Genomic DNA, 26230 nt, shown 5'->3' on the forward strand with positions numbered 1-26230 from the left:
TCTAATCAAATAATAACATATTAAGTATGTATTTAATTTGTGTACTAAAATTGTATATATATAACATTACACTCTTGTTACAAGATTTTATGTACCAAAAACATGCATTCTCCAGTTCTATGTATGCCACTCTGGACTTTAAGTCATGTACAGTAAAAGCGAAACACAAATCGTAACCAAATGTTACATGTAGTTATAATGTACGGACTCAGTATATAAAACAACACAACGTTCCATTTTGCGACCTAATGCAATGTAACTTGGCCACTTGACAAGGAAAAAGAGAGCCACAAAAGAGTTGATAAACAACCGATCGATTTAGATGAACCTTTGTTTCATAGCATGAAACTGTCAATGATTTTAAAATCAGATTGGACTTAAAGTTTGATTGGTTTAATCTGTTGAATCGAAAACCAGTTCTAAGTCCTGTCTTGTTAATATAAAAAAACAGTTTTTTTCATTGACTAATATCAAAAACTAAATTTGACTAAATAAACTGGTCAAAATCAAGTTTGACCAAAATTTTTCATTTTTTTGAAATTTTAATAATTTTTTAGAAATTTGATTATTTTTATTAGATTAGATGAATTTTTAAATATTTGTAAAGGAAAATAAGTTCAAAAATAAAATTAAAAAAAAAAAAGTATCTTATATCCATTGAAATATTTTCTATAGGTAATAATTTACAGATTTATGTTTTTTTTCTATATCATGAGATTGAAAATTTTTTTATTTTAATTATTTTATTGAAATCAAATGAATAATTATTACTCTTAAAAAAAGATATGTTTTAATCTCTATAAGTGTAAGTATCTTGATTGATTTTATTTTTTATAAATTTGTAAACAAAATTTATTTATTATAACTTGATAATAAATTGAATCGGTGGAATTATAAATTAATAAAATTATCGATTTGATTATTGATTCAATTTTAAAAACATTAAAAATTATTTATAAGTCATGAACAATTGTTCAAGAATATGAAAATAATTTCAACATTAGATTGTTTGTTCTGATAAGAGGAACATTCAATCTAAAACAAAAGTTATTAGAAAATCGTGGCTTCGAAAGGGAGAGAAACATGATTTAAGGGAGATAATTTAGTGGGTTTCTTGTTTTTAAAGTGATAAACACCCATTTCAAACGGTTATTTTCAAACATCGAAGAGCTCAACTTTTGTTAAGAGAAACTTTTCCTTTTTTTTTTTTTTTTTTTTTTTTGTAAATTCGGTATATATTTGATGGAATTAAAGCTGGAAGATTTAACTTTACGACAAAAGTACATTAATAAATTAAAAAAATATATTAACTCCCTTTCAAGGACGTAGGCAATTATTCTAGTTCTAAGGAAAAGTAGGGTAGTTTGGTAATATTGAAAAAAATTTCCAAACCTTACAAATTTTCGTTTAGGGTGATTAGGGCTTAGAAATTTGCAGTGAAAACAACAGCAGCGCCGCTGGGAAAGCCGTAAATTGACCAATGATTCGTACGTTCCATATGGACATAAAACACAATGCGCAGACAGTCCTAACATCGTTTCCTTAGGTCAGCCCTGTAACATTCCTCCCTGTCTCTTTTTTATTTTTTTATTAATTTTAAATCTGATATACAAAACTATTGATCACAACCATGCGCACCAATTGTTTCTGCGGTATATTGAGTCGATAACTTGGTTAATTCAGCTAGGTTTTTTATATTTGATTTTGGCAGAAGCTTCGAGTGCGTGCGTCACCATTACTCTCGGACGTAGTGGCCGGGTATCTTCCTCTTTTTTGTTTTAATCTTTTGCGACAGTCAGGATTTTTCCTTTTTAAGTGGCAGCGACAATTTCGAAGATTAGAAGATTTATGGGAGCGGCATTCTGAATTTGGTGAATTCTTCTCCATCCAACTCGCCTATGTTCTGATAGTAATTTCATTTCATCAACACTCGTAATTAATTCTTTCCCTCCATTGTTGAAAATTATTTGTTGGAGATGTGTACACATGCCTTAGTCTGCAGAACTAGTCTTTAGGAATGTTTTATTTGTTGCTTGATTTTAGGACACCAATAAAAAACGTTGCCTATGTGTAGGAGGTTGTTATGATGTAGTTGTTTATGCTTAGAAGTCATGTGAACGTGGCTGCTTTATGCTTGGAAGTTATGTGAACGTGGCTGCTGTGTTTATCTTTATATATTCAGTAATGAAAGAAGCAATATGTAGTTCTCTTTGATATATCAATATTTCAACTACAAATTGGTATCAGAGCATTGTCTTGAGGGACCTGAAAGATTGAGTGATAAAAAAACAATGGAAGTTGATAACCAATCATCTTTCAATCATGTTGCTCCACCAGTTTTTGATGGCCAAAATTATCAAGCATGGGCTATTAAGATGACAGTCTACCTCGAGGCACTGGATCTTTGGGAGGCTGTAGAAGAAGATTATGACATTCCACCGCAACCAGCAAATCCAACGGTGGCACAAATGAAGAATCATAAGGAGAGAAAAACAAGGAAGTCAAAGGCCAAAGCATGTCTTTTCTCTGCCGTTTCAAGCACCATATTCACCAGGATCATGAACCTGGAATCAGCTAAAGACATATGGGATTACCTCAAAAAGGAGTACCAGGGCAATGAAAGAACCAAGAACATGCAAGTGCTCAACTTGATTAGAGAATTCGAGATGGTAAAGATGAAAGGGTCAGAAACGATTAAAGACTACTCTGATAAGCTGCTGGGCATTGTTAACAAAGTAAGGCTGCTGGGTAAGGACTTTTCTGATGAGAGAATTGTTCAAAAAATTCTTGTTACTTTGCCTGAAAAATATGAGTCAAAAATTTCTTCTTTGGAGGAGTCTAAAGATCTGTCAAGCATATCCTTGGCAGAGTTAGTTAATGCTTTGCAGGCTCAAGAGCAAAGAAGAATGATGAGAAAGGAAGAAACTGTGGAGGGTGCTTTCAAAGCCAAATCAGAAAGTTTTGGAGGAGGCAAAGATAAGAAATTCAAGGAGAAGAAGAAGAGCAACCAGTCCAGCAATGATAACAAAAATGTTGCAAGTTCACCCTGCCCACATTGTAAGAAGTCGAACCATATGCCAAACAAGTGTTGGTGGAGGCCTGATATCAAGTGCAGAAAGTGCAGCAATATGGGACATATAGAGAAAGTCTGCAAAACGCAACAACCTGAAGCAGCAAAAGTGTCCACAGAACAACAAGAGGAAGAACAACTCTTTGTGGCAACATGTTACGCCACAAACAACAGCTCAAGTGATTCCTGGTTAATAGACAGCGGTTGTACCAACCACATGACCAATGATCAAGCGCTTTTCACTGAGATTGATAAGACTCTCATTTCCAAAGTAAAAATTGGAAATGGTGAGTTTATCTCAGTCAAGGGAAAAGGAACAGTGGCCATTGAAAGCATAACAGGTTTAAAGCATATTACTGATGTCTTATATGTGCCTGTCGTTGATCAAAATTTGCTTAGTGTTGGACAGCTAGTTGAAAAAGGCTTCAAAGTCATTTTTGAAGACAAATGGTGCTTAATCAAGGATGCAAAGGGCAAAGACGTGTTCAAAGTGAAAATGAGAGCCAAGAGTTTTGCCTTGAATTTGTTGGAGAATGAGCAAGCAGCACCTGCAAGTCATGTAAGCAACGCAGAATTATGGCACAAAAGACTTGGGCACTTTCATCATGCTGGACTTCTATACATGCAGAAAAACAACTTTGTGAAAGGTGTACCGTTGTTGGAAGATAAGCTATCAGATTGTGTGGCTTGTCAATATGGAAAGCAAGTTAGAAAACCATTTCCTCAAACAACCTGGAGAGCATCGTGCAAGCTGCAACTTGTACACACAGATGTTGGAGGACCTCAGGCAACTCCATCTTTAAATGGTAGTAAATATTATATCGTCTTTATAGATGATTATACTAGATTTTGCTGGATTTATTTTATTAAATCCAAATCTGAGGTTGCTAATGTATTTTGGAAGTTTAAAGCTTGGGTGGAGAATCAAAGTAATTGCAGGTTGCGCACAGTAAGGTCAGACAATGGAAAAGAATATGTAAATGAAACTTTTGATAAGTTTTGTGAGGAAGCAGGTATTGAGCACCAGCTAACAGCACCTTACACTCCACAACAGAATGGTGTGAGTGAGAGAAAAAATCGGAGCGTCATGGAGATGGCAAGGTGTATGCTTCATGAAAAGAAGTTACCAAAGAATCTTTGGGCAGAAGCCGCAAGCACTGCAGTTTTCCTATTTAACAGACTGCCAACTAAAGCTGTGCAAGGAAAAACACCGTTTGAAGCTTGGTTCGGCTACAAACCAGATTTACAAAATCTAAAAATTTTTGGTTGTCTCTCTTTTTCTTATGTGCCACAGGTGAAACGAGACAAACTTGATAAGAAGGCAGAAGCAGGTATTTTTATTGGATATAGCAGCACTTCTAAAGCTTACAGAATTTTCCAACCACAAAATGGAAAAATTATTGTAAGCCGAGATACCAAGTTTATGGAAGACAAACAATGGAGTTGGGAAGAATCATCAGAAAAGCAGCTGCCAGTAAACTCACAGTACCTTGATGACAGTGAAGATGATGACCCAGTTCGTGGCACAAGATCTTTATCTGATATCTATGAAAGAAGCAATGTTGCTGTGTTTGAACCTGCAGAATTTAAAGAAGCTGAAAAGGATGACAAATGGATTGAAGCCATGAGAGAGGAGCTTCGTATGATTGAGAAGAATAGCACTTGGGAATTGGTAGACAGACCTGAAAACAGAAAAATCATTGGAGTGAAATGGGTTTACAGAACCAAATTAAATGCTGATGGTTCTGTGAACAAACACAAAGCCAGATTAGTCGTGAAGGGGTACAGTCAAGTTTATGGGGTAGATTTTTCAGAAACTTTCTCTCCTGTTGCACGCTTGGACACTATCAGGATGTTGTTAGCCTTGGCTGCACAAAAAGGTTGGAAACTTTACCACTTAGATGTAAAATCAGCTTTTTTGAATGGTTATCTTCAAGAAGAAATCTATGTTGAGCAGCCAAAGGGATTTCTCGTTAAGGGAAAGGAGGAGAACGTTTATAGATTGAGAAAGGCTTTATATGGCCTTAAGCAGGCTCCCAGGGCTTGGTATAGCAGAGTTGACGATTATCTTCAAAGCCTTAGATTTATTAAAAGTCCAAGTGAAGCTACTTTATATGTGAAGAAATCAGATACTAACTTAATTATAGTGTCTGTTTATGTTGATGACATGCTTGTTATAGGAAGCAATGAGAAGCTAGTGGATGAATTTAAAGCTGAGATGTTCAAAGCCTTTGAGATGACTGATCTCGGTTTATTGACCTATTTTCTTGGCATGGAGGTGAAGCAAGGCGATAATGGAGTATTCATATGTCAAAAGAAGTTTGCAAAGGAAATTCTGAAGAAATTTCATATGGAAGATTGCAAAGACATCAGCACACCAATGAATCAAAAGGAGAAGTTTAGCAAAGAAGATGGAGCTGAAAAAGTTGATGAAATGTTATATAGGAGTTTGATTGGTTGCTTGATGTATCTAACAGCCACGAGACCAGACATAATGTTCGTAGTAAGTTTGCTGTCAAGGTTTATGAATTGTGCTAGTGAAGTGCATTTTATAGCTGCTAAACGTATTTTAAGATATGTTAAGGGCACAACAGATTATGGCATTAAGTATTCTTGCTGTAATGATTTCCAGCTCCAAGGATTTTCTGATAGTGATTGGGCAGGTTCTGTTGAGGACATGAGAAGCACAACTGGTTTTTGTTTCAGTTTTGGTTCAGGTATCTTCTCATGGAGTTCAAAAAAACAAGACGTGGTTGCTCAAAGTACAGCAGAGGCAGAATTTATTGCAGCTAATGCTACAGTGAACCAAGCAATTTGGATCAGGAAAATACTTGCAGACTTGCACATGAAGCAGATTGAGCCAACAGAGATTTTTGTAGACAATCAAGCTGCCATTGCAATTTCAAAAGATCCTGTGTTTCATGGAAAAACAAAGCATTTCAACATCAAGCTATATCACTTGAGAGAAAAGCAGAAATCTGGTGAAATCAAGTTGATTTATTGCAAGACAGAGGAGCAGATTGCAGATTTGCTTACCAAAGCCCTTCCAAAAGCAAGATTTGAAGATTTAAGAAACAAATTATGTGTCTGCAAATACTAAGGCAAGGAGGAGATTGTTGGAGATGTGTACACATGCCTTAGTCTGCAGAACTAGTCTTTAGGAATGTTTTATTTGTTGCTTGATTTTAGGACACCAATAAAAAACGTTGCCTATGTGTAGGAGGTTGTTATGATGTAGTTGTTTATGCTTAGAAGTCATGTGAACGTGGCTGCTTTATGCTTGGAAGTTATGTGAACGTGGCTGCTGTGTTTATCTTTATATATTCAGTAATGAAAGAAGCAATATGTAGTTCTCTTTGATATATCAATATTTCAACTACAATATTATTAGATTATAGCGATTGGGAATCATAATTAATATTTGTGTTAAGAACATAGTGAATATCAAGTTTCAATTAATTGCTAATGCTTCTTGACTAGTTTAGACATAATATTAAATTTGAGTGTGCGTTTTTGTTGAAATATTTATTATATATATGGTCGTATTATTGCATTGCATGAAATTAATTGAGTAACAAATTTAATTGATATAGCTGATTTTGTTTCTATAATTTTATCTTTGGAGTCTCATCTCATTGGACTCAAAATGATCCAATCTTGGGAGATATAAAATGATATTATAAGGGAGTATTTTTCTTTAGTATTTAGGGTGGATTCTCCTGAGTTTGGATTTTTATTCGGCTTGGTTTGAATCGGAGCTAACCTTGCCAGTGATTCTACTTCTTTGCATGATGCTAGATTTGAATATGAATGCTGGAGAAGGGGAACATTTACAAGTTATCTTCATTGGCTATTGTTCTTTGACAGGAAATCCAAATCTCAGTTTGTCTCTCTCGTAGTGGAGTTCTGTTACTTTTTAAGTTATTGTTTGTGAATTAGTGTGTATTTACTCTAGATAGAGTTTATGATTAATACTCAGAACTGATGCAGGCTCGCAATGCTCATGGGCTTTATTGTGTTCCTTTGTATGATACTGTAGGTAAGCATATTTCTTCTTAAGCATGCATCTAAGCATGATTTTAATGCCACTAATCATTTCCCCATGATTTGTCATTATCTCTGCATGCTTATTAACTTGAATGCTATTGTTTTATGTGCCAAAAATGCTATTCAAAATTATTCCACCATTTCACGTGTATGTTTTAAGTGCTGGTGCTGTGGAATTTATGATCTGCCATTCAGAGGCATCAATTGCTTTTGTGGAGGAAAAGAAGATTTCTGAAGTTTTCACGTTTACATAAGTTCCCATACATCATCTTAATTATATTATATAATTTAATTATTTATTTTTAATAATATCTATTTAAGGTTCTACTTAAAAAAAGCAAGGACATGATATTGCTAGACAACTTGAAGTCATAAAGAGGTGAAAAATTGATGGTGTTCAGTTCATCAAAAGGTAGTACTTACCAGTCTTGCCTATTGAGAATATTTCAAGATGAAGTTAGATATTGTGACTCGAATGCTAACTCCATTAGGCAAGTTTTATTCAAAAGATGTAGCTAACAATGAAAAATTACCTATCTTTACCCAACTTGAGGGGATAAAAATTAAACATTTATTAGTTTTGATCTTTATTTTGTCATTACTTGTGATATGTATTTTTGTGTGTAATTGAGTTTAATTTAACTTTAGTGAGAGTCAGATGTTGAAATGGTGGATGAGGTAGTTATGATAAAACATTTCTTGCAATATAAGTGTCAACATTATGACTCTTTTGGCACTCCATAGGAAGTATGCCAGCAACCTTGAAATAAAATTAGAGGATTGAAATAAATTGTATAACCATTTCAAGAGTGAACAATTCAAGACATTTCTTGATTTTCTTCTATCTTGTAGTGTGAAATTGTTGACTCTCAAAATGGTTACAAAATTCATTGTAATCCTTTTCTTGTATTTCATTACGAGGGTGTTGTCATGTATACTGTGTGAACTACTTAAAAAACTAATAATGTTTATAACATCAATATTTATATTGCAAGGAACATTTTGTTGTAGCTGTTTCAACTATCATTCTGGCATATGCGCTTTCATTCAAGGTCAAATTTAATTCAGTATGCAGGAGAGAAATGAAATGATAACTTAGTGGAAATATAGAAAGGTAAGACACATGAAATGACAAATAAAAACTAATGAATGATTAATATATATTATCTCAAGTTGGGTAAAGATAAGTATTAATATTTGAGTCATAATACCAAACTCATCTTGAAAATCTTTTCAGCAGGCCAAACTAATAAGTAATTCCCTTTAATCATCTTGACACCATCAATGTTCCACTTTGATCCTTTTTTTGACTTAAAGACCTCAAGTAATACCACATCCTTTCTTTTTTTAAATAGAATCTTAGATAGATATTATTAAAAATAAAATAATTAATTAAATATTAATATAATTATGGAAAAATAAGTTAATAACTCAGCTTTTGCATTTTAATTTGCAACTATTTGTTTCATTTAATGTACTCCCAATTTGGTCATGTATAGATGAAATAGGAGGTACAGTGTTTGTCAATGCAAGAGACCTTTCAGTATGAAACATTTTAGTAGGAGCAAAATTTATTGTGTTGTGATGGAGGTAGCATTCTTTTCAAATGGGTGTCATTATTCAATTATACAGAAGGTGTGTCTTTTTTTAAAATAATAAAAAATTTTAATCGTGATCTCATCGCATCAAAAAATATTACAATCCCTTTAAAATTTTACAATTTATAAGATATACTTTTATCACATCATCATTTCTGAAAAGAAGTGTCAATTTGTATTGATAATATGTATTGTATTTTATCATATGATAAACTCATCATTTCATATAAATTTTTATATACCTTAGGATATGCATAAATTTTTATATACCTTAGGATATACATAAATTTTTATTTGTATTTCTCATATTATAAGATACGTATCTTGTATACTTGATTTCTAATAGTTATATCTATAATTATATTAACATGTTATCAATTCATAGATAGACAAATGGTTTTAAATTTACATGTTTCCAAATTAGGAAACAAATTGATCTGGATGCTTTTGTGAATTTTGCTGTCTTAATTCTTCCTTTGTGTAAACTAATTTATTTAAATGTTTAGTTGTATATGCTAATATAGAAATAAAAGTAACAACTAAATGTAATTTTTACCTTGAGTATTCATCTATGTTATTTCAATTATGCAAGACAACCATTGAATTTTTGCCAATTCTCCCCAATCAACTAAATATTGTAGCTCCTGTTGGCCATGTTTTTTGCGTAAAGGTCTCACATTTATCATTCACATCCTCTCGACCTTTTTATCATAATATCTGTTTATTTTGAATAAATCTTGTTTCAAAAAAACCATAAGGTACAAAGAGCACAAATTAAGACATTCTTTAGCGATATATGGCCTACACACACACACACACACACGCACACACACACATATATTTTTTTTCTATATGTATGACATCTAAGTTGTTGCAATATCACAATGCTCTGATAAGGCAATTTGAAAAATATACTCCTCTTGATACAATTCAATTAAACTTTTGTACGTTTTCGTTTTCTTTTGGTTGCATGCTTCCTATATATAAAATCTCTTGAAAGTAAACTCAATTGTGCTAAAATATTTTCAGGTAATTTTTTTGACCTTGTTCAATACTCTAGTGTATCATCAACAAGCTTCTTACTCCTTCGTCATACATGATTTACATCTAAGTATCGATGATGACACATATAACATTATTTTTCTCAATTTTCAAACTAACAAAACATGTGGGATAAAATGTATTTATTCACACAAACAAATATTCATGTGGGATAAAATATAATCATAGATATTATGGTTATTTCATGATTAATAGAGAATTATATAAATCACTCGACATTTAATTCTATGCATATCAATATATAGTGAATAAAAAATTTCATTTATTCGTTAATTATGTGTAATATTAATTTAAAATAAGAATTAAAAATAATAACTCATTTACATAATAAAAATTACAGAAATTGGATAAATAAATTGAAATCATACACTTAAAAATAAATAATTTTGGCTTATGTAAATAAATTAAAATTGAATGTTATACCGAAATGAGACATCAACCCACTGATAGACAAACTCCTTCTTAACACACTCGAGTTTGAGTCTTACAAATTACAAAAAAGGAAAAAAGGTAAAGATTTTGGCTAATTAATTGTTTAAGATAAAAAAAAAATTGAAAAAAATTCCGTGGAGAGCCAACCCCAAATTAGCTTAAAACATCAATTTTGCCTAATTTTTTATTTCCAATTAAGCCCCCCCCCCCCCCAAAAAAAAAAAAACCAAAAATAATTTTCTCTCTCTAAGGAAAAACTAGTTCCACTTATATTCTAATGCCTAATGTTAAAGAATTAAATCATCGATCTTTGCATAAAATATGCATAGCACACAAATGGAATCAAATTAAAATTACTAAAATATAAAACTAACCTCTCATCTCATCATTGATCATAGCTGTGAGCAAGAAGAAATCCTTGTGAAGGGTTGTGTTGTAACTTCTAAATTTTGAAGAATTTCTTTGTAATAAAATATTATTGAGGGGATCGATCTTTTGAGAAAGGCATCCAAATAATTAGTTCATGAACATTGTTTCTATTGGATATATACTCTTTAAGAATTATGAACCAACCGACAGTGCAAGCTTTATTCCAAATTCCACCCCTTTGCCATAATTAGATTATTTTAAGAAATGTCCTCCTCAGGAGAATAAATTGTAGCAAAGTTACAAATGTTAAGATGTGCCTTATGATGGTTGGACCAGTCCACCACATAATTCAAACCCTTTTTTTCCTACACAGCTTGTTGGGGGTATAATTCACAAAATTATAGGTCATGTTGAACCCTTAGAATATAATGCATAAACAGAGTGATACGGTTCATTAAAAATAATTAAAAATAAAATATATAATATATAATATAATAAATCGATGTACAAAAATACGTGAATCAATCTATTAAAAACTCACCAAATCATGCCTTAAGACTGTAGGTCATGACCTTGGCCCTGTCATGTTTCCAAGCTAGCATGACCTACAAAACCTGTCAATTGGTGGATCACAGCACATAAACAAGGCCAAACGACTATTTCCCACCCAAGGTTTAGCGTTTTCTCAAATGTCCCCCCTTTAACTATGGAAACACCAAACACCCACCCATGACCGGTTAGATTTAACAAAACTCTAACGGTGATAAGGGTAAAATCGTCATTTTCTCTAGAATATTAAAAATAAACTAAAATAGAATATATTTTGCCCCCCTAAACTTTAAAAACTAAAATTCCCCCCAGCCTAAGTTTTAAAAAATCGCAGTTTCACCCTCCCGAAGCATTGCCCATGGTCTCCGGCTCCATTGCCGACGGTCTCTCCCTCCCGAAGCATCCTCACCTTCCGGAGATCTCTTTCCTCCCATTTGGACTTCCAATCGGAGTCGGAGAAGCTGTGGAAGACGAAGAACTTCGTCGGGGAAGACGAAGTCTTCCCAGACGAAGACAAGACGACGAGACGACTCGTCGTCCTCTGGGAAGATGAGTCGTCTTCATCTGGGAAGACAATCGTCTTCCTAGACGACAAAGACGAGATCGATCGATCTAGTCTTCGTCGTCTGGGAAGACGATTTCTCTTCCCAGACAACTTTTCTCTGCATCAGATGCGTTGAGGTCGAGTTGAGAGGGGTCGTCGATGGAAGAGAAACCGTTGGGAGGGAAAGACAGCCGGTGATGGCGCCGGAGAAAGCGACGGAGAAGGGTTTGGAAATAAACCCTAGGAGGGAAAATGCAATCTTTTCAAACTTAGCTTAGGAAAAAAATGTTAGTTTTTAAACTTTTAGGAGGGAAAATGAGATTAAATTTTTAGGCATTAGGGTTCTGTTAAATCTAACCGGTTATGAGTGGGTGTTTAGTGTTTCTATGGTTAAAGGGGGGACATTTGAGAAAACGCTAAACCTTGGGTGGGAAATAGTCGTTTGGCCCATAAACAAATTACGCTAGGTTGCGGCTGACATGACCCATTGGATTTTCTAGGTGTAGGTTATCTGCCTAATAATCGATTAAACACTGTTGGGATATTTAATTTCGGGTACCTTCATGAAGCTCCTCTTTCGCCTATATAAATATAAATATAATTCACCATGAAAAACGATTGAGATAGATTCCCTTAGAGATATCATATTGTGCACTTTAATTAATTAATAGAAAGTTAGCCAAATACTTATCCTTTCAACGCCATCGTTGTAAGAGATCAGAAGCAAGATCGATCTGATGGGCAAGGCGCACACGATTGGTATTGGCATGGACTACTCTCCACACAGCAAATCAGCACTACGATGGGCCGCCGAAAATCTGGTCGACGCCGGAGATCGTATCATTTTAATTCACGTTCAGCCACCTACGGCTGATCATACTAGGAAGCAGCTTTTCGTGGACACTGGATCACGTAAGTTTATAAATATACTTATGAATCTGCATGCTTTTACTATCTGGATCTTCCATTAACGAGTTGATGAATTTGCAGCTCTTGTTCCTCTGGAGGAATTCAGAGAGATTAATTTTTCAAGGCAATATGGGCTTACTTGTGATGCTGAAGTTCTCGAAATTCTTGATATGCTGTCAAGGGTCAAAGGGGTAAAATTAATATTAGCTTGTTGCATTTTATGCATTCTGAGTATGAGAAATTAATATATATATATATATATATAACAATAATTTAATTAAAATGGCTTTAATTTTGAAGCAGGTAAAGGTGGTGGCAAAGGTTTATTGGGGAGATCCAAGGGAGCAATTGTGCAGCGCTGTGGAAGATCTGAAGCTTGACTCACTTGTTGTAGGATGCAGAGGCCTAGGCGTTCTCAAAAGGTAAATTTTAGAGCAACATTAAGTGTAAACAGAACAGTTTTGAATATACAAATATTATTTTATTTTTAATTTAAAATTAGTCGGTGATGAATTTTACACTGAATTTCTCAGGCTTTTGATTGGTAGCGTGAGCAATCATGTTGTGATGAACGCTTCATGTCCAGTTACAGTGGTGAAAGGAACGCCCGTGACTAAACCCTAAATGAAGCTGGTTTCTCCATTTGCAAGATTTTGAAAGGTTGGCTGGCTTATTGCTTGACCATGTCTTATGGATTTGATTTGAGTGAAAATGTTTGGCATTATGAGAGTGTGTACATTAATTTTTTGAGGTTTATTTAATGTCAATGACGATGATTGTTGTAAGGCTTTGTTATATAAATTAGGAGTCTTGATTACAAGCTCCATGACTCTTAATTTTTTTTATACAAATTAAAGTGACAGTTTGTGATTAAATGACCCGATTATTTAATTTTTCTCTTGTTTTAAAATTACTAAACCAAATGCGATAATCTCAGTTTGTACAGATAAATTTATATAATTTATGTGTATATATAATATTACTCATTTACAAATATAAAATTTTGATGATAAGAAAGACCGGCATGGCGTTGTGATTTTCGTGTAAATTTTGAATTAATCTGTCCCCATGTCAATAGTTGATGTAATTAGTAAGGAATAAAAATATGTCTAAGACTCTAAGTTGACAATTTTTCACATTAAAATTGATATTTTTAATATAATTGAATTCCCCAATACTTTGAAACTTTTAGTTGATATTTTTAATTTAATTTTATTTAATTCTCCAATATTTTTCACATTAAAATTGATTTTTTAATTCAAGTGAAAATTGTTATAAAATTAATATAACTAATACCAAAGATAAAGAAATGGAGGAGAAATTGAAATAAAGAAGATGAAAGTGAGAAGAAATTGAGAGAGCAATTTTCTTTATGGAATCCGAATGCTTATTCATACAAAGAAACAAGGGCAATATATATAGGCATGAGCCACTGCCATTAGCCTATATTTTTGACTTTCTTCATTTTGCAATAAATGATTTCACACACAAAAGTCATATATGAGGGCTTGAAAACGCCAAGTGTCCTTGTGGTGGAAGCCATCTAATATATAATACTCTCCCTTGGATTTCCACCACTTACAGTTAATTATATTAACTTTGCTAAGGAAAAATCCAGTGGGATAAAAACCAAAGCAAAGGAACATAATTATTAAATGTTCTGTAAGTTGGTGTTGGACGTGCTTAAACTGCCTCATTAAAAACCTTACTAAGAAAACCCAGTGGGACAAAACCTAGTGAAGGAAAAAAGAGTACAATGCACCTTTTGTCCAATATTGGATAACCTTCAAAATTTTGCCTGATAAACGCTCCCCCTCTTTGTAGTAGGATTAACTTGGTTGCTTGTTGAGCCGCCATATACCGATGTTATACACTAATTTCTCAAATGTTGATGTCGGTGGTGTTTTAGTGAACAAATCTACAAGATTTTCACTAGATCTGATTTGTTTGACATCAATCTTTTTACTCTGTTGGAGTTCATAAGTGTAAAAGAACTTCGGTGAGATATGTTTGGTTTTGTCTCCTTTGATGTACCCACCTCTAATTTGGGCTATACATGCTGCATTGTCTTTATATAATATGGAAGGAGTGTCTGTTGTAGAAGGAAGACTGCATGCATTCCGGATATGATGGATGACAGACCGTAACCATATACATTCTCGGCTGGCTTCATGGAAAGCTAAAATTTCTGAATGATTTGAAGAAGTTGCAACCAAGGTTTGCTTGATGGAGCGTCATGATATAGCTGTGTCATTATAAGTAAAAACATATCCCGTTTGTGAACGGGCCTTATGGGGGTCAGAAAGATAACCAGTATCTGCATATCCAACCAAACTAGGATTTTTAGGAGATTTGACAGAATAGAATAATCCTAAATCTCTAGTCCCACATAGGTAACGGAGTATATGTTTGATTCCGTTTCAATGGCGACGGGTTGGTGCAGAGCTAAATCGGGCCAATAAATTAACTGCGAAGGATATATCCGGTCTCGTGCATTGGGCCAAATATAATAAGGCTCTAATGGGATTAAGATATGGTACTTCAGGACCAAGTATCTTTTCATCTTCTTCTTTAGGACGAATTGGGTCTTTTTTTGGATCAAGAGACCGAACAACCATTGGGGTGCTCAAAGGATAAGCTTTATCAATATTAAAGCGTTTTAATAATTTTTCAATATACGCTGTTTGATGGATAAGTATTCCATTTGAATTGTGCTCGATCTGCAGGCCGAGACAATATTTTGTTTTCCCCAAATCTTTCATTTCAAATTCTTTTTTCAGATATTCAGCAGTTTTTGAGAGCTCTTCAGGAGTCCCAATTAAATTCATATCATCAACATAAACTGCTACAATAGCAAATCCCGATTCTGACCTTCTGATAAAGACACATGGACATATAGGGTCATTCACATAACCCTCTTTTTTCAAATATTCACTGAGGGGATTGTACCACATACGTTCGGATTGTTTTAATCCATACAATGATCGTTGTAATTTAATTGAGTACAAGCCTCTTGAATTGACACTTTTTGCTTCAGGCAATTTGTATCCTTCAGGGAGTTTCATGTAAATTTCAGTGTCCAAATTTCCATATAAATAAGCAGTAACTACGTCCATTAGACGCATATCCAGTCCTTCAGAGACTGTTAAACTGATTAAATATCTGAATGTGATTATATCCATTACAGGTGCATATGTTTCATCAAAGTCTATACCGGGCGTTTGGGAAAAGCCTTGGGCTACAAGTCTGACTTTATATCTAGCAATTTCATTTTTCTCATTTCTTTTTCTCACAAAAACCCATTTATATCCAACGGGTTGTACGTCTTTAGGTGTTGGAACTACAAACCCAAACACTTGACGTTTTGCTAGAGAAACTAATTCTGTTTGAATTGCTTCTTCCCATTTAGGCCAATCATGTCTTTGTTTACACTCAGCCACAGTAAGTGGCTCAAAATCATCATCATTCAGAATTTCAGTAGCTACTGCAAATGAGAATATGTCATCAATTATAAATGTTTCACGATTCCACATTTCTCGTGTATGAACATAATTTAAAGATATTTCAATATTCTCATTTTCCTGTTCTGCAGGATTTTGTACTACTTCAGGGGTTTGTGCCACTTCAGGGGTTTGTGCCACTTTAGGGGTTTGTACCACTTCAGGGGCTTGTGCCACTTCTGGGGCTTGAGTCTCTTCAGGGACTATAACCTCTTCTGGAGAAATATTTGTTTGATTATTTGCCTTTCTTTTTCGAGGAACAGTATCCTTCGATCCAACAGGTCTACCACGCTTCTGGAGTGAGGTAGATGGATCAGTCACGGTTCGAATGGACTGTTCAGTAGTCACATTGATTCTTGCTGGTGTATTAACAGCTGGAACATGTGATCTTGTCACTTTTGCTGTATCAACAAATGCATTAGGCATTTGGTTGGCAATAATTTGTAATCGCACTATCCTTTGCACTTTAGTTTCACTTTGGGATGTGCGAGGATCTAAATGAGACATGGTAGGTACATACCAAGTAAGTTCATGCCTAACTTCAGGAGGCATTGTCTTTTCCCCTAAAGATGGGAAAGTTGTCTCATCAAAGTGACAATCTGCAAATCGTGCAGTAAAAAGATCACCTGTTAATGGTTCCAGGTACCTGATAATGGATGGTGAATTATATCCAACATATATTCCCAAACGACGTTGGGGTCCCATTTTTGTGCGTTAAGGGGACGCAATAGGGACATATACAACACAACCAAATATTTTCAAATGAGATACATTAGGTTGGTAACCAAGAACCAATTGTAGGGAAGAATATTGATGATAAGAAGAAGGTCGCAAGCGAATTAACGCTGCAGCATGTAATATAGCATGTCCCCACATAGAAGTAGGTAATTGACTTTTTAATAATAAAGTACGTGCAATTACCTAGAGTCGTTTGATAAGAGACTCAGCTAATCCATTTTGTGTGTGGACATGCGGGACTGGATGTTCAACCTCAATCCCCATAGACATGCAATAATCATCAAATGTTTTGGATGTAAATTCACCAGCATTATCAAGCCGTATTGACTTGATCGAATAATCTACAAAATATGCCCTTAATTTGATAATTTGTGCTAACAATTTAGCAAATGCAACATTTCGAGTAGGCAATAAACAAACATGAGACCATCGTGCAGATGCATCAATTAAGACCATAAAATAACAAAATGGCCCACTTGGTGGATGAATGGGTCCACATATATCCCCTTGAATCCTTTGCAGGAATGATGGGGATTCACCTCCAATTTTGGAGAGAGATGGTCTTATTACTAATTTACCTTGAGTACAGACGGTGCAGAATTGTTCACTAGACAATAAAATTTTATGATTCTGTAATGTATGTCCATGTGAATTTTCAATAATCCTACGCATCATTGTAGATCCTGGGTGGCCTAAACGATTATGTCAAAGCGTAAATACTTTTGGATCAACGAACTTCTGGTTCGATACTGCGTAGGTTTCAATTGTCTTTATGGTTGTATAATACAATCCAGATGATAAAGCAGACAACTTTTCTAGTATAAGCCTTCTTCCGGAGGCATTACTAGTTATACAGATGAATTCTGTACTATTTTCATTCATGGTTTTAAGATGATAACCATTTTTTCTTATATCTTTAAAACTTAGTAGATTTCTTCTGGATCTACTTGAATATAATGCATCATTGATGCTTAATTTGGTCTCATTATTTAACATAATTGTGGCTCTTCCGGAGCCTTCTATCAGATCAATTGATCCTGATATGGTGGTTACTTTAGTTTCAATTAATGCTAAAGATAAGAAAAATTTCTTTTCCTTAAGAATTGTGTGCGTTGTTGCACTATCCACCAAACATATGTCTCCCACATCAGCTTTTGAAATCAACGCTTCAATTTTGGAGTCCATTTCCTTTCATTTAAAAATTACGTTAGTTATAACGTATACAAAATATTGAAAGGAAGAGAACATGACAATAAAATACAAAATAATATGCATGACTCCAAAATAAATATATATGATGGATTTAATTATAAAAATTTTTGGGCATTTCATACTCATAATAACTACTTCTGGTAGTTGCGTTCACTTCAGGGAACGATATATAACGAGAAAAATATTAATTCAGAATTTCTTTTCTGATATTGCTACTACAGGAGCAAAAATAAAATGTGGGGAATATTTTATCTTCCACATTCAGGAAAAAAATTCTGAATATTACAGATTTATACTAAATATAGAGTCATTGTATTCATATTTCGGCTTGCAATCCTTCAGGGATATGATGCCAAAAGATAATAGCCTCGTATTTGTCCTTTTGGGATATTTTATTTAGTTAGTTTTTCAAGGCTCACAAATTTTAAGTGGAGACTCATGTAAAAAGCCCATTTAATATTATCCATCTAATTTTAGGAACTTCAGGTTCAATTATTGTCATATTTACAAAACTTCTGGTTTTGTAAACAATATATATGAGTTAATCTTTGAAACTTCAGATTCAAATATTATTTCATATTTACAAAACAGCTGATTTTGTAGGAGAAATATTGAGATTAATTTTGGAAGCTTCAGGTCCATATATTATCCCATATATACAAAACTTCTGGTTTTGTAATTAGTTTTCGGAATATTATAATACGTATTCTGAGTATGTTTTGGACTTCAAGTCCATTATTTTCACACTTTATGCAAACTTCAGGTTGCAAAGGTGATAAAATAAAGACTTTGATAAAACTAGAGACTTCCAGCCCATATTTATGAAACTGGGAACTTCCGGCCCATAAACATGTATTCTCATAATTTTACAAACTTCAAGTTGTAAATCGTAAAACTCGGGACTTCAGGCCCATATATATGATTTTCTCACGATTTTACAAGCTTCAGGTTGTAAATCAGATATAAATAAAAATAAATATTCAAATAAATAAAGATGCGAATAAATAAATATTCAAATAAATAGAATACAATAAAAATAAACATTTAAATAATATCAGGACTTCCGGTCCAGATTCTTGGTTTTGTAAGCTTTAGGTTACAAATAATATTTATGACTTCAGGTCACAAATTTATAATTTCGTAAACTTCGGGTTACGAACGATATTCAGGATTTCAGATCCAGATTCATGATATTCAGGATTACAGGTCCAGATTCATAATTTTGTAAACTTCAAGTTACAAATAAGATTCAGAACTTCAGGTTCAGATTTATGATATTCCAGATTTCAGGTCTAGATTCAAGAGTTTCAGAACTTCAGATCCAGATTTACAATTTTACAAACTTCAGGTTGTAAATATTGTATAATTATAAAGAAAAATTAAGTAAAAATATAACAGAAATTAAAAGTCAACTGGGATATCACAATTGGGATATCCATATTGATAATATTTAAACAGTATAACAACATAATATAAAGATATTATATACCTGAGCTGATCGTGCTGATAACTTGTTATAAAATTTATATAACTAATACCAAAGATAAAGAAATGGAGGAGAAATTGAAATAAAGAAGATGAAAGTGAGAAGAAATTGAGAGAGCAATTTTCTTTATGGAATCCGAATGCTTATTCATACAAGGAAACAAGGGCAATATATATAGGCATGAGCCGCTGCCATTAGCCTATATTTTTGACTTTCTTCATTTTGCAATAAATGATTTCACACACAAAAGTCATATATGAGGGCTTGAAAACGCCAAGTGTCCTTGTGGTGGAAGTCATCTAATATATAATAAAAATGAAATTAACATTAATTATTTGAATTTTATAGATTATCATATTATCCATGACATAGTCACTAACAATCTGGTTGGTTTCATTGTCATAATTGCATTGAAAATAAATGACCTTATCAAATTCAACTATATCACAAATAAAAATATGTGATTTAATATTATAATTATAATTAATATATAATCTAACGATTGAAATTATATTAAAAAGAGATATGGCCTTATTAGATCATATTTGATTGAAATAATTTCAATCATTCGATCATATTTTCAGTTGAAATCTAAGATTTGGTTCAATAATTTTTTAATTTTTTAAATTTGTAGAAAGAGAAGTAATATTTATACCCTTTAATCCTTAATTTAAATAGAACAGTTAAAGTTTAGGTGAGTGGCTGTTGTTTTGGGTGGTAGAAAAATACAAAATATTAATAAAAAAAGCCATATGGTGGGGGTGTACGAAATTATACTATTGTAGGCTATAGATAGCAAACTAACCATAATGCCCCCACATATAAATAACATTTTCTGTCTATATTTCGCCATTTTCAAATTTCAATCCAATATTAATTGAGTATCCAGCATATTAAACCTCCAAACTTATATAATATTGACTATGGAGTTATCATTTGTGTAGGATTACTTTACCCCACCACACCATGAACATTATTGGTACTTAAATTTAGGCCATAGGACTTATTCACATAACTAATCTCTCACTTAATAATTTTTAACAACTTAAATATCTATTATTCTATTAAAATTTATTGTTAAAATTAAAAATAAAAATATTATTAAATTAAAAATATTAAAAAAATTAAAATTTTATTATACTTTTTCCCCTTAGTTTAAAATTTTAACAATTTTTTTACTTAAAATTTAAAAAATAATAATTTTTTCCTTATAATTTTAAAACCGTCATCATTTTCAACAAAATTTGCCATCTTTGACCGTCTTTGTCTCTAGTCTCTCTCTTCCTCTCCGGCGAACTCACCGGCCACTGTGATCTATTTCTCCACTGTCGTCTTTGTCCCTGACCCTTGAAGATTCACTTGTCAATTTTTAAACGGAATTAACTGTAACCACCACCCTTGGGGTTTCACTCGTGTTAATTGACAACGACTACGCTGAGTTTTCACTTTTAACTGGTTAAATGCAACCACCAACTCTCTGTTGAGTTAACTACCACCAACGCCCGTGGGAAAATTCGTAGGGAGAAAATTGCAATTGATCAAAAGGTGGAGCTGAAAAAGAATTCAACAGCGGCGGAATCAAGAAATGTAGTAAATCTTGATCTCAGACGGGGTGGCTACAAGATCAGGTGGAGGAGAACGAGATAGGGCCGATGATTCGGTAGAAAACAAAAGGGTGGCAACATGGGAAAAGGGGCAACTGCAGGAAAACAAGTTGCAGAGTTCTAGTGATGTGTGTGTGTGTGGGGGGGTGGTGGGGGCAGGGAGGGGGGAGAGGGATGTCGATCACTTCATGGAGTAGATGGAATATCTAGTTTTCTTTTGCTTTGTCACTTTTCTTAAAAACTTTTTCAGACTTACTAATAAATAAACTTCACATGTAGAAATTAAAACAAAAAATTAAAGATAAAAACTTAACATAATCTCATCTTAAATCAGTTACCGCGAATAAGTTAAAAGACAAATCTCAACAAACCGAAAGGATATGGAAAGCGATATTGTATATATATCCATCCATTCATCCATCAAATAAGCCGCACACATTCAATTATTTTAGAGAAATTACCTGAAGCTCTTGCTTTAACAGACTCCATTCATCTTCTTCTTCTCCATCACACACTTCCTCCAAAACGTTGTAATCTCCCTCTTCCACTGCTCATCACTTTTCTTAGGAGCCAAAGTTTCAGCAGTGGCGTTTACGTTTGTGTTTTCATCAGCGGCTGCTGCAATCTTGGCCTTGATCCTTGCCGGAAGAGTGTCAAGCTCATGCAGAACTTTCTGAATGTCCACAACTAGACGCTCAGCCAATGTGCGGGAGAAGTCTTCTCTTATGACTACGCGGAGCACTGTCACGTGCTGCGCATCTGGGGGCATTGTGTATGCAGGCACAATCCATCCGAACCGCCTCAACATGTCTGAAACCTCGAATTCGTCGTGGCAGCTGTTGTCTTTAAGAGAAAATGCAACTAAAGGCACCCCGTTGTCTTTTGAAACTATGTTGAATCGCCCTGTTTCCTCCAGTCCCTCTTTCAGCACTATCATATTTTCACGACAGTTTTCCATGATGTTCTTGTAACCCTGTTGTTAAACATACATAATAATGTTTCAGTTATTAAGGATTCACTATCATTGAATGGCTTTTCAAAACATATAGTATATAATATGTTCACCCAATGTTGAGTAACCAATTAAGTATTTAAGTGATATATTATCATATGATTAATGTTACTTTATTCTTGATTTAACATATCATTAAATCATATGATAACTTATCTTTTGAATACTTAATTGAATACTTAAAAACTCTGATTCACACAATCAAATTTTAAAATTTTTCACAATAGAGATGAACTATATATACATATATATCCGAAATTCTGTTTATACTAACATATACATAACCTCTCACCTCATAACCCAATCGGATGAGTTGATAGTACTGAGCAATAACTTGACTAGAACCTGTGTGCGTTAAAAATTAAATCAGCCGAGTAGATGGTAGATATCTATAATATTAGTGAATTATCATGAAGAGACGTGCATAGATTATTATTAGTAGTATTATTGAACCTTTAGAGAAGTTAAGAGTGAAGGTAGGTTGATCAGCTCCAAGATAGTTGATATGGAAGATGAGTTCTTCAGGCAAGTCCTCTTTGTTCCTCCAAACAACCCATCCAATCCCAGCATAGACAAGTCCATACTTATGCCCGCTCACATTAATGCTCTTCACCAATGGCAACCGGAAATCCCACTCAAGCTCTGGGTAAAGAAATGGAGCAATAAAACCACCGCTGGCAGCATCAACATGGATTGGAGTGTCCCATCTACAAAATAAAAAATATAATTAATTAATTATTGCAACATCAGGTAATTTTTAATTGTAAATTGGCATATGAATAATAGATAATTACCCAGTTTGTTTGTTCTTCTCAGTCAAGAGATCATTCAAAAGCTTAACATCTTCGAATTCTCCGTTGAGAGTGGAACCAAGAATAGCAGCAACACAAATAGTGTTCTCGTCTACCATTTCAACTGCCTTTTGAGGGTCCATAACATAGTATCCATCTCTTAGCTTCACCTCCTTCAGCTCCACCTCGAAGTACCTTGCAAATTTCTCCCAGCATACCTAATAAAAGGGATTTTATGTCATAATTAGTTAATGTTAATTCATAATTCAGAAGTGGGATGATGATGAGTTACCTGAACGTTGGCTCCGGTGACAATGTTGGGCTTATCGTATGGTTTGCCCTCGGCTTTCCTCTTGTTCTGCCATTTCCTTTTAAAAGCTAAGCCAGCCAACATAATGGCCTCAGATGATCCCACAGTCCCAACCCCAATTGCGGTCTCTGAATCTCCGAGTGGTGCATTAAAAAGATGTGCTATCATATTCACGCACCGATTCTGATTTCATAATCCATCACCCACCACCATAGTAACAACAGATCAATTAATCAAATATTGTTCATCTTAAAACTATGTTAATTTGGCACATTTAAAATGCATTTACAAAAAGAACCATGGACTTTGATTTGTTTAATTAGTCAAATAAATGGGTAATACTAAAAAGAAATAGTGTTACTAATTTTCACTTTGATATTGAAAAAAAAAAAAAAGAATTTAAACCATTTGGTAAAATCAGCGGATGTAATAATATATAGATTTTAAATTTTTACATTAAGAATACATTTGGTTTAGATGCTTTTTTATTACCAAAAATAAAAAATTAATAACTGAGGTAAAATCATAATAAAATTAAAATTATTATTTAAAATAGAAAACATTAATAAAATCTTTTATGACATGATAAACCAACTATATAATAAAACATAGGTTATTAATATAATCACGTATTCATCTGATCCAAACACTCCTAACAACTCTGGTAAATTCTAATGGTAGTCTATTTGTTTAGAGGACATTCTTGTTGAAAATCTATCCATTTTCCGTTAAGTTTTGTGAAATAAACGTGTATCTGTTATACTTCTTCAGAGAAAAAATAACTGGTAGGACAGAGAAAATAGCACGAGTGATGGGCGTTTGTTTCGTTTTGTTGTTCAGCTGAGAAGGCCAATGGAATCAATGTGCCGACACTCGGAAGCCGGCGGGGCCCATAGACATTTTGGATAAGTTATTCGCGGTATTCCGCGTTACACCTAACGCGGATTTTTTTTGGTTCTTTTTGTGCATTGAAATTGGAAAGATAACAAATTCTGTAACCTTCACAGCCATCGGATGGTCGATCAATCCACGAACTTTAAAAAAAAAAAATTAATGAAAAAATCTATATAATTTCACAATTTAAATACAAAATAAATCTGTTAATCATCTAGAATAAACCTTTTTTTGTTCATAAGATCTGATCATTTTTAATTCTCTTGTAATATCAAAATTGGTTCAATAGAATAATTATTATCTTCCCCAATTTTTATATTATTTTTCAAAACAAGCTTGATAGTTTTTTTTTTTTAATTTTAAAGAAAAATCGACCGAACATTCTTCATATATAATTAATTTGATGCGTAACGATTAATTAAGAAGACTCACCTGTAACTCAGTGGTGACGGGGTACTCATCCATGTCAACATAGTTCTTGTTAATGGCAGCCATAATGAGCTTATCGCACTCAGGTTCCATCCACGTCGTCACAAAGGATGCCAGGTTCAACCGAGGGTTTCCATCCAACATTAGCTCATCGTTAATGATCTGGTACGCCGCTTCCTTCGGGATCGAGTTTTCCGGCATCTTGAACCTGCAACAACAACAACAACATACATAAATCATTTTAGTCATTTTCTTATTCAAATAAAGCATCGATTTCTAACGATAATACAGTAAAGTTAACTATAGGACCTTGGGAGTGAGGCTCGAACATATCGAGAGGCGAAGGTGGAGTGGACGGAGACATCGGACTCAGAAGCAGTCTTGGACAGAACCATTTTTTCTGAACAAAGGCAAAATGCAGGAGACTTTCACGGAAAGAAAGATGAGAGATGTTTATTTATTTATTTCCCTCCATCGTACGACATGTATTGTATAATGAGTAAAGGCATTAGTGGTCCATAACACGTGTCATTCATAGAATGGTTTGGTGACTTCCAAGTTTACAATGGTTTGCCTTGTCAATGACTAAAATTGGCAACTTATTTCCCACGGAGCTTGGATGAACCTAATTTATAAGGGTTGCTATTAAAAATTTAAAAATTTATTAAATTTTATTATTTTTATAAAAAATGAAACCGTCATTCAAAAATTTTATTTAAATTCAAATTTTAAAATGCTTTTTTTTTCTTTTAATCACATATTTTCCTTGAATTTAAAAATTAATCTTTTTTTCCAAATCTATGTTACAAAACTCTTTTTTTTTTACAATAAATAACTATTTACCTAGAGTTCTAAAAATCTCAGTTTAAACCCTATTCAACCATGAAGACTAGACAATATGAGATCAGATTTGGAGGTAAAACGATCAGTCTTTTAACCTGAAAAATATAAGGTTAGGAGTAGAAATCAAAATTTTAAAATTTAAACTAAATTCAAAATATGAGTTTAAATTAAATTTTTAAATAATAATTTTATTCTTGATGATAATAATAAAAATAAATAAATTTTTAATAATTAATAAATAAAAAATTAAGTTTATATCAATCTGTGGATAGAAAATAGTCATTTGGCTTTTTTCTTTTTAACTTGAGGATGTGTTTTGTCTTATATAATCACTTGCTTTAAAAATAAGGTAAAATAATTTTATTTTTATTATAATTATATATTTATTTAATATTTTAAAATAATTATATCTGATATTTTTAAAATATTTAAACAAAATAATATATATTTTATTAAAAAAATTATATACACTATTTTTAATACATATAATATCTAGAAAGCATGAAGTTTCTAGAATTTCAATTTTTTTTTCAAATTAGAAGACTTTAATTTCTTACAAGGTCAATAAACTAAGGTAAATAATTTAATAAACAATACCTACTTTATTGACCCAATAATGGCTATAAAATTAATGTGGAACTGAGACTGGAAGACCTGACCGACGGATTACAGATTTAAAATTCAACGGGAATAGCACTATTTTTCACCTCAATTTTAATTCATTTTCATATTTATATTTATAATAGATAAAAAATTTAAATATTTACCTATAAATTAAATATTATCAAAATTTTTAATTAAAGATAGAGATAAAATCATCATTTTATTTAT

At 33.1% G+C, this 26230-nt stretch overlaps 2 protein-coding genes and 1 long non-coding RNA gene across 3 annotated transcripts; 2 read left to right on the top strand and 1 right to left on the bottom strand.

The window, feature by feature from the left end:
* The first annotated feature begins 6455 nt into the window (after positions 1-6455).
* LOC123224679 lies at positions 6456-8706 on the top strand. Its single transcript, XR_006504038.1, has 2 exons — positions 6456-7109; positions 7278-8706. It is a non-coding gene; the product is annotated as an uncharacterized LOC123224679 (long non-coding RNA).
* Positions 8707-12263: 3557 nt separating this feature from the next.
* On the top strand, positions 12264-13362 carry LOC123224680 (universal stress protein A-like protein). The gene is made up of 4 exons (XM_044648353.1): positions 12264-12583; positions 12662-12771; positions 12884-13002; positions 13114-13362. Exons 1-4 carry the CDS (start codon positions 12409-12411, stop codon positions 13202-13204), a joined length of 495 nt encoding a protein of 164 aa, XP_044504288.1. The 5' UTR covers positions 12264-12408; the 3' UTR covers positions 13205-13362.
* Positions 13363-21415: 8053 nt separating this feature from the next.
* On the bottom strand, positions 21416-25028 carry LOC123224681 (glutamate decarboxylase 1). The gene is made up of 7 exons (XM_044648354.1): positions 24866-25028; positions 24560-24764; positions 23216-23416; positions 22927-23141; positions 22586-22839; positions 22425-22477; positions 21416-22093 (listed from the first exon to the last, which is right to left on the bottom strand). Exons 1-7 carry the CDS (start codon positions 24949-24951, stop codon positions 21596-21598), a joined length of 1512 nt encoding a protein of 503 aa, XP_044504289.1. The 5' UTR covers positions 24952-25028; the 3' UTR covers positions 21416-21595.
* Between the last annotated feature and the right edge of the window lie 1202 nt (positions 25029-26230).

This window comes from Mangifera indica, chromosome 9 (assembly GCF_011075055.1).
Source record: "Mangifera indica cultivar Alphonso chromosome 9, CATAS_Mindica_2.1, whole genome shotgun sequence".
NCBI classification, from domain to species: domain Eukaryota; kingdom Viridiplantae; phylum Streptophyta; class Magnoliopsida; order Sapindales; family Anacardiaceae; genus Mangifera; species Mangifera indica.

What these genes read in the sequence shown, in the direction of transcription:
- LOC123224681 (XM_044648354.1), bottom strand. Translation starts at nt 24,951, where the DNA reads ATGGTTCTGTCCAAGACTGCTTCTGAGTCCGATGTCTCCGTCCACTCC. An exon ending in TCACCGGAGCCAACGTTCAG is followed by an intron (nt 23,142 to 23,215) that starts GTAACTCATCAT and finishes CCCTTTTATTAG; the next exon opens with GTATGCTGGGAGAAATTTGC. An exon ending in GAGAAGAACAAACAAACTGG is followed by an intron (nt 22,840 to 22,926) that starts GTAATTATCTAT and finishes TTTATTTTGTAG; the next exon opens with ATGGGACACTCCAATCCATG.
- LOC123224680 (XM_044648353.1), top strand. Translation starts at nt 12,409, where the DNA reads ATGGGCAAGGCGCACACGATTGGTATTGGCATGGACTACTCTCCACAC. An exon ending in TTTCGTGGACACTGGATCAC is followed by an intron (nt 12,584 to 12,661) that starts GTAAGTTTATAA and finishes ATGAATTTGCAG; the next exon opens with CTCTTGTTCCTCTGGAGGAA. An exon ending in GGCCTAGGCGTTCTCAAAAG is followed by an intron (nt 13,003 to 13,113) that starts GTAAATTTTAGA and finishes TGAATTTCTCAG; the next exon opens with GCTTTTGATTGGTAGCGTGA.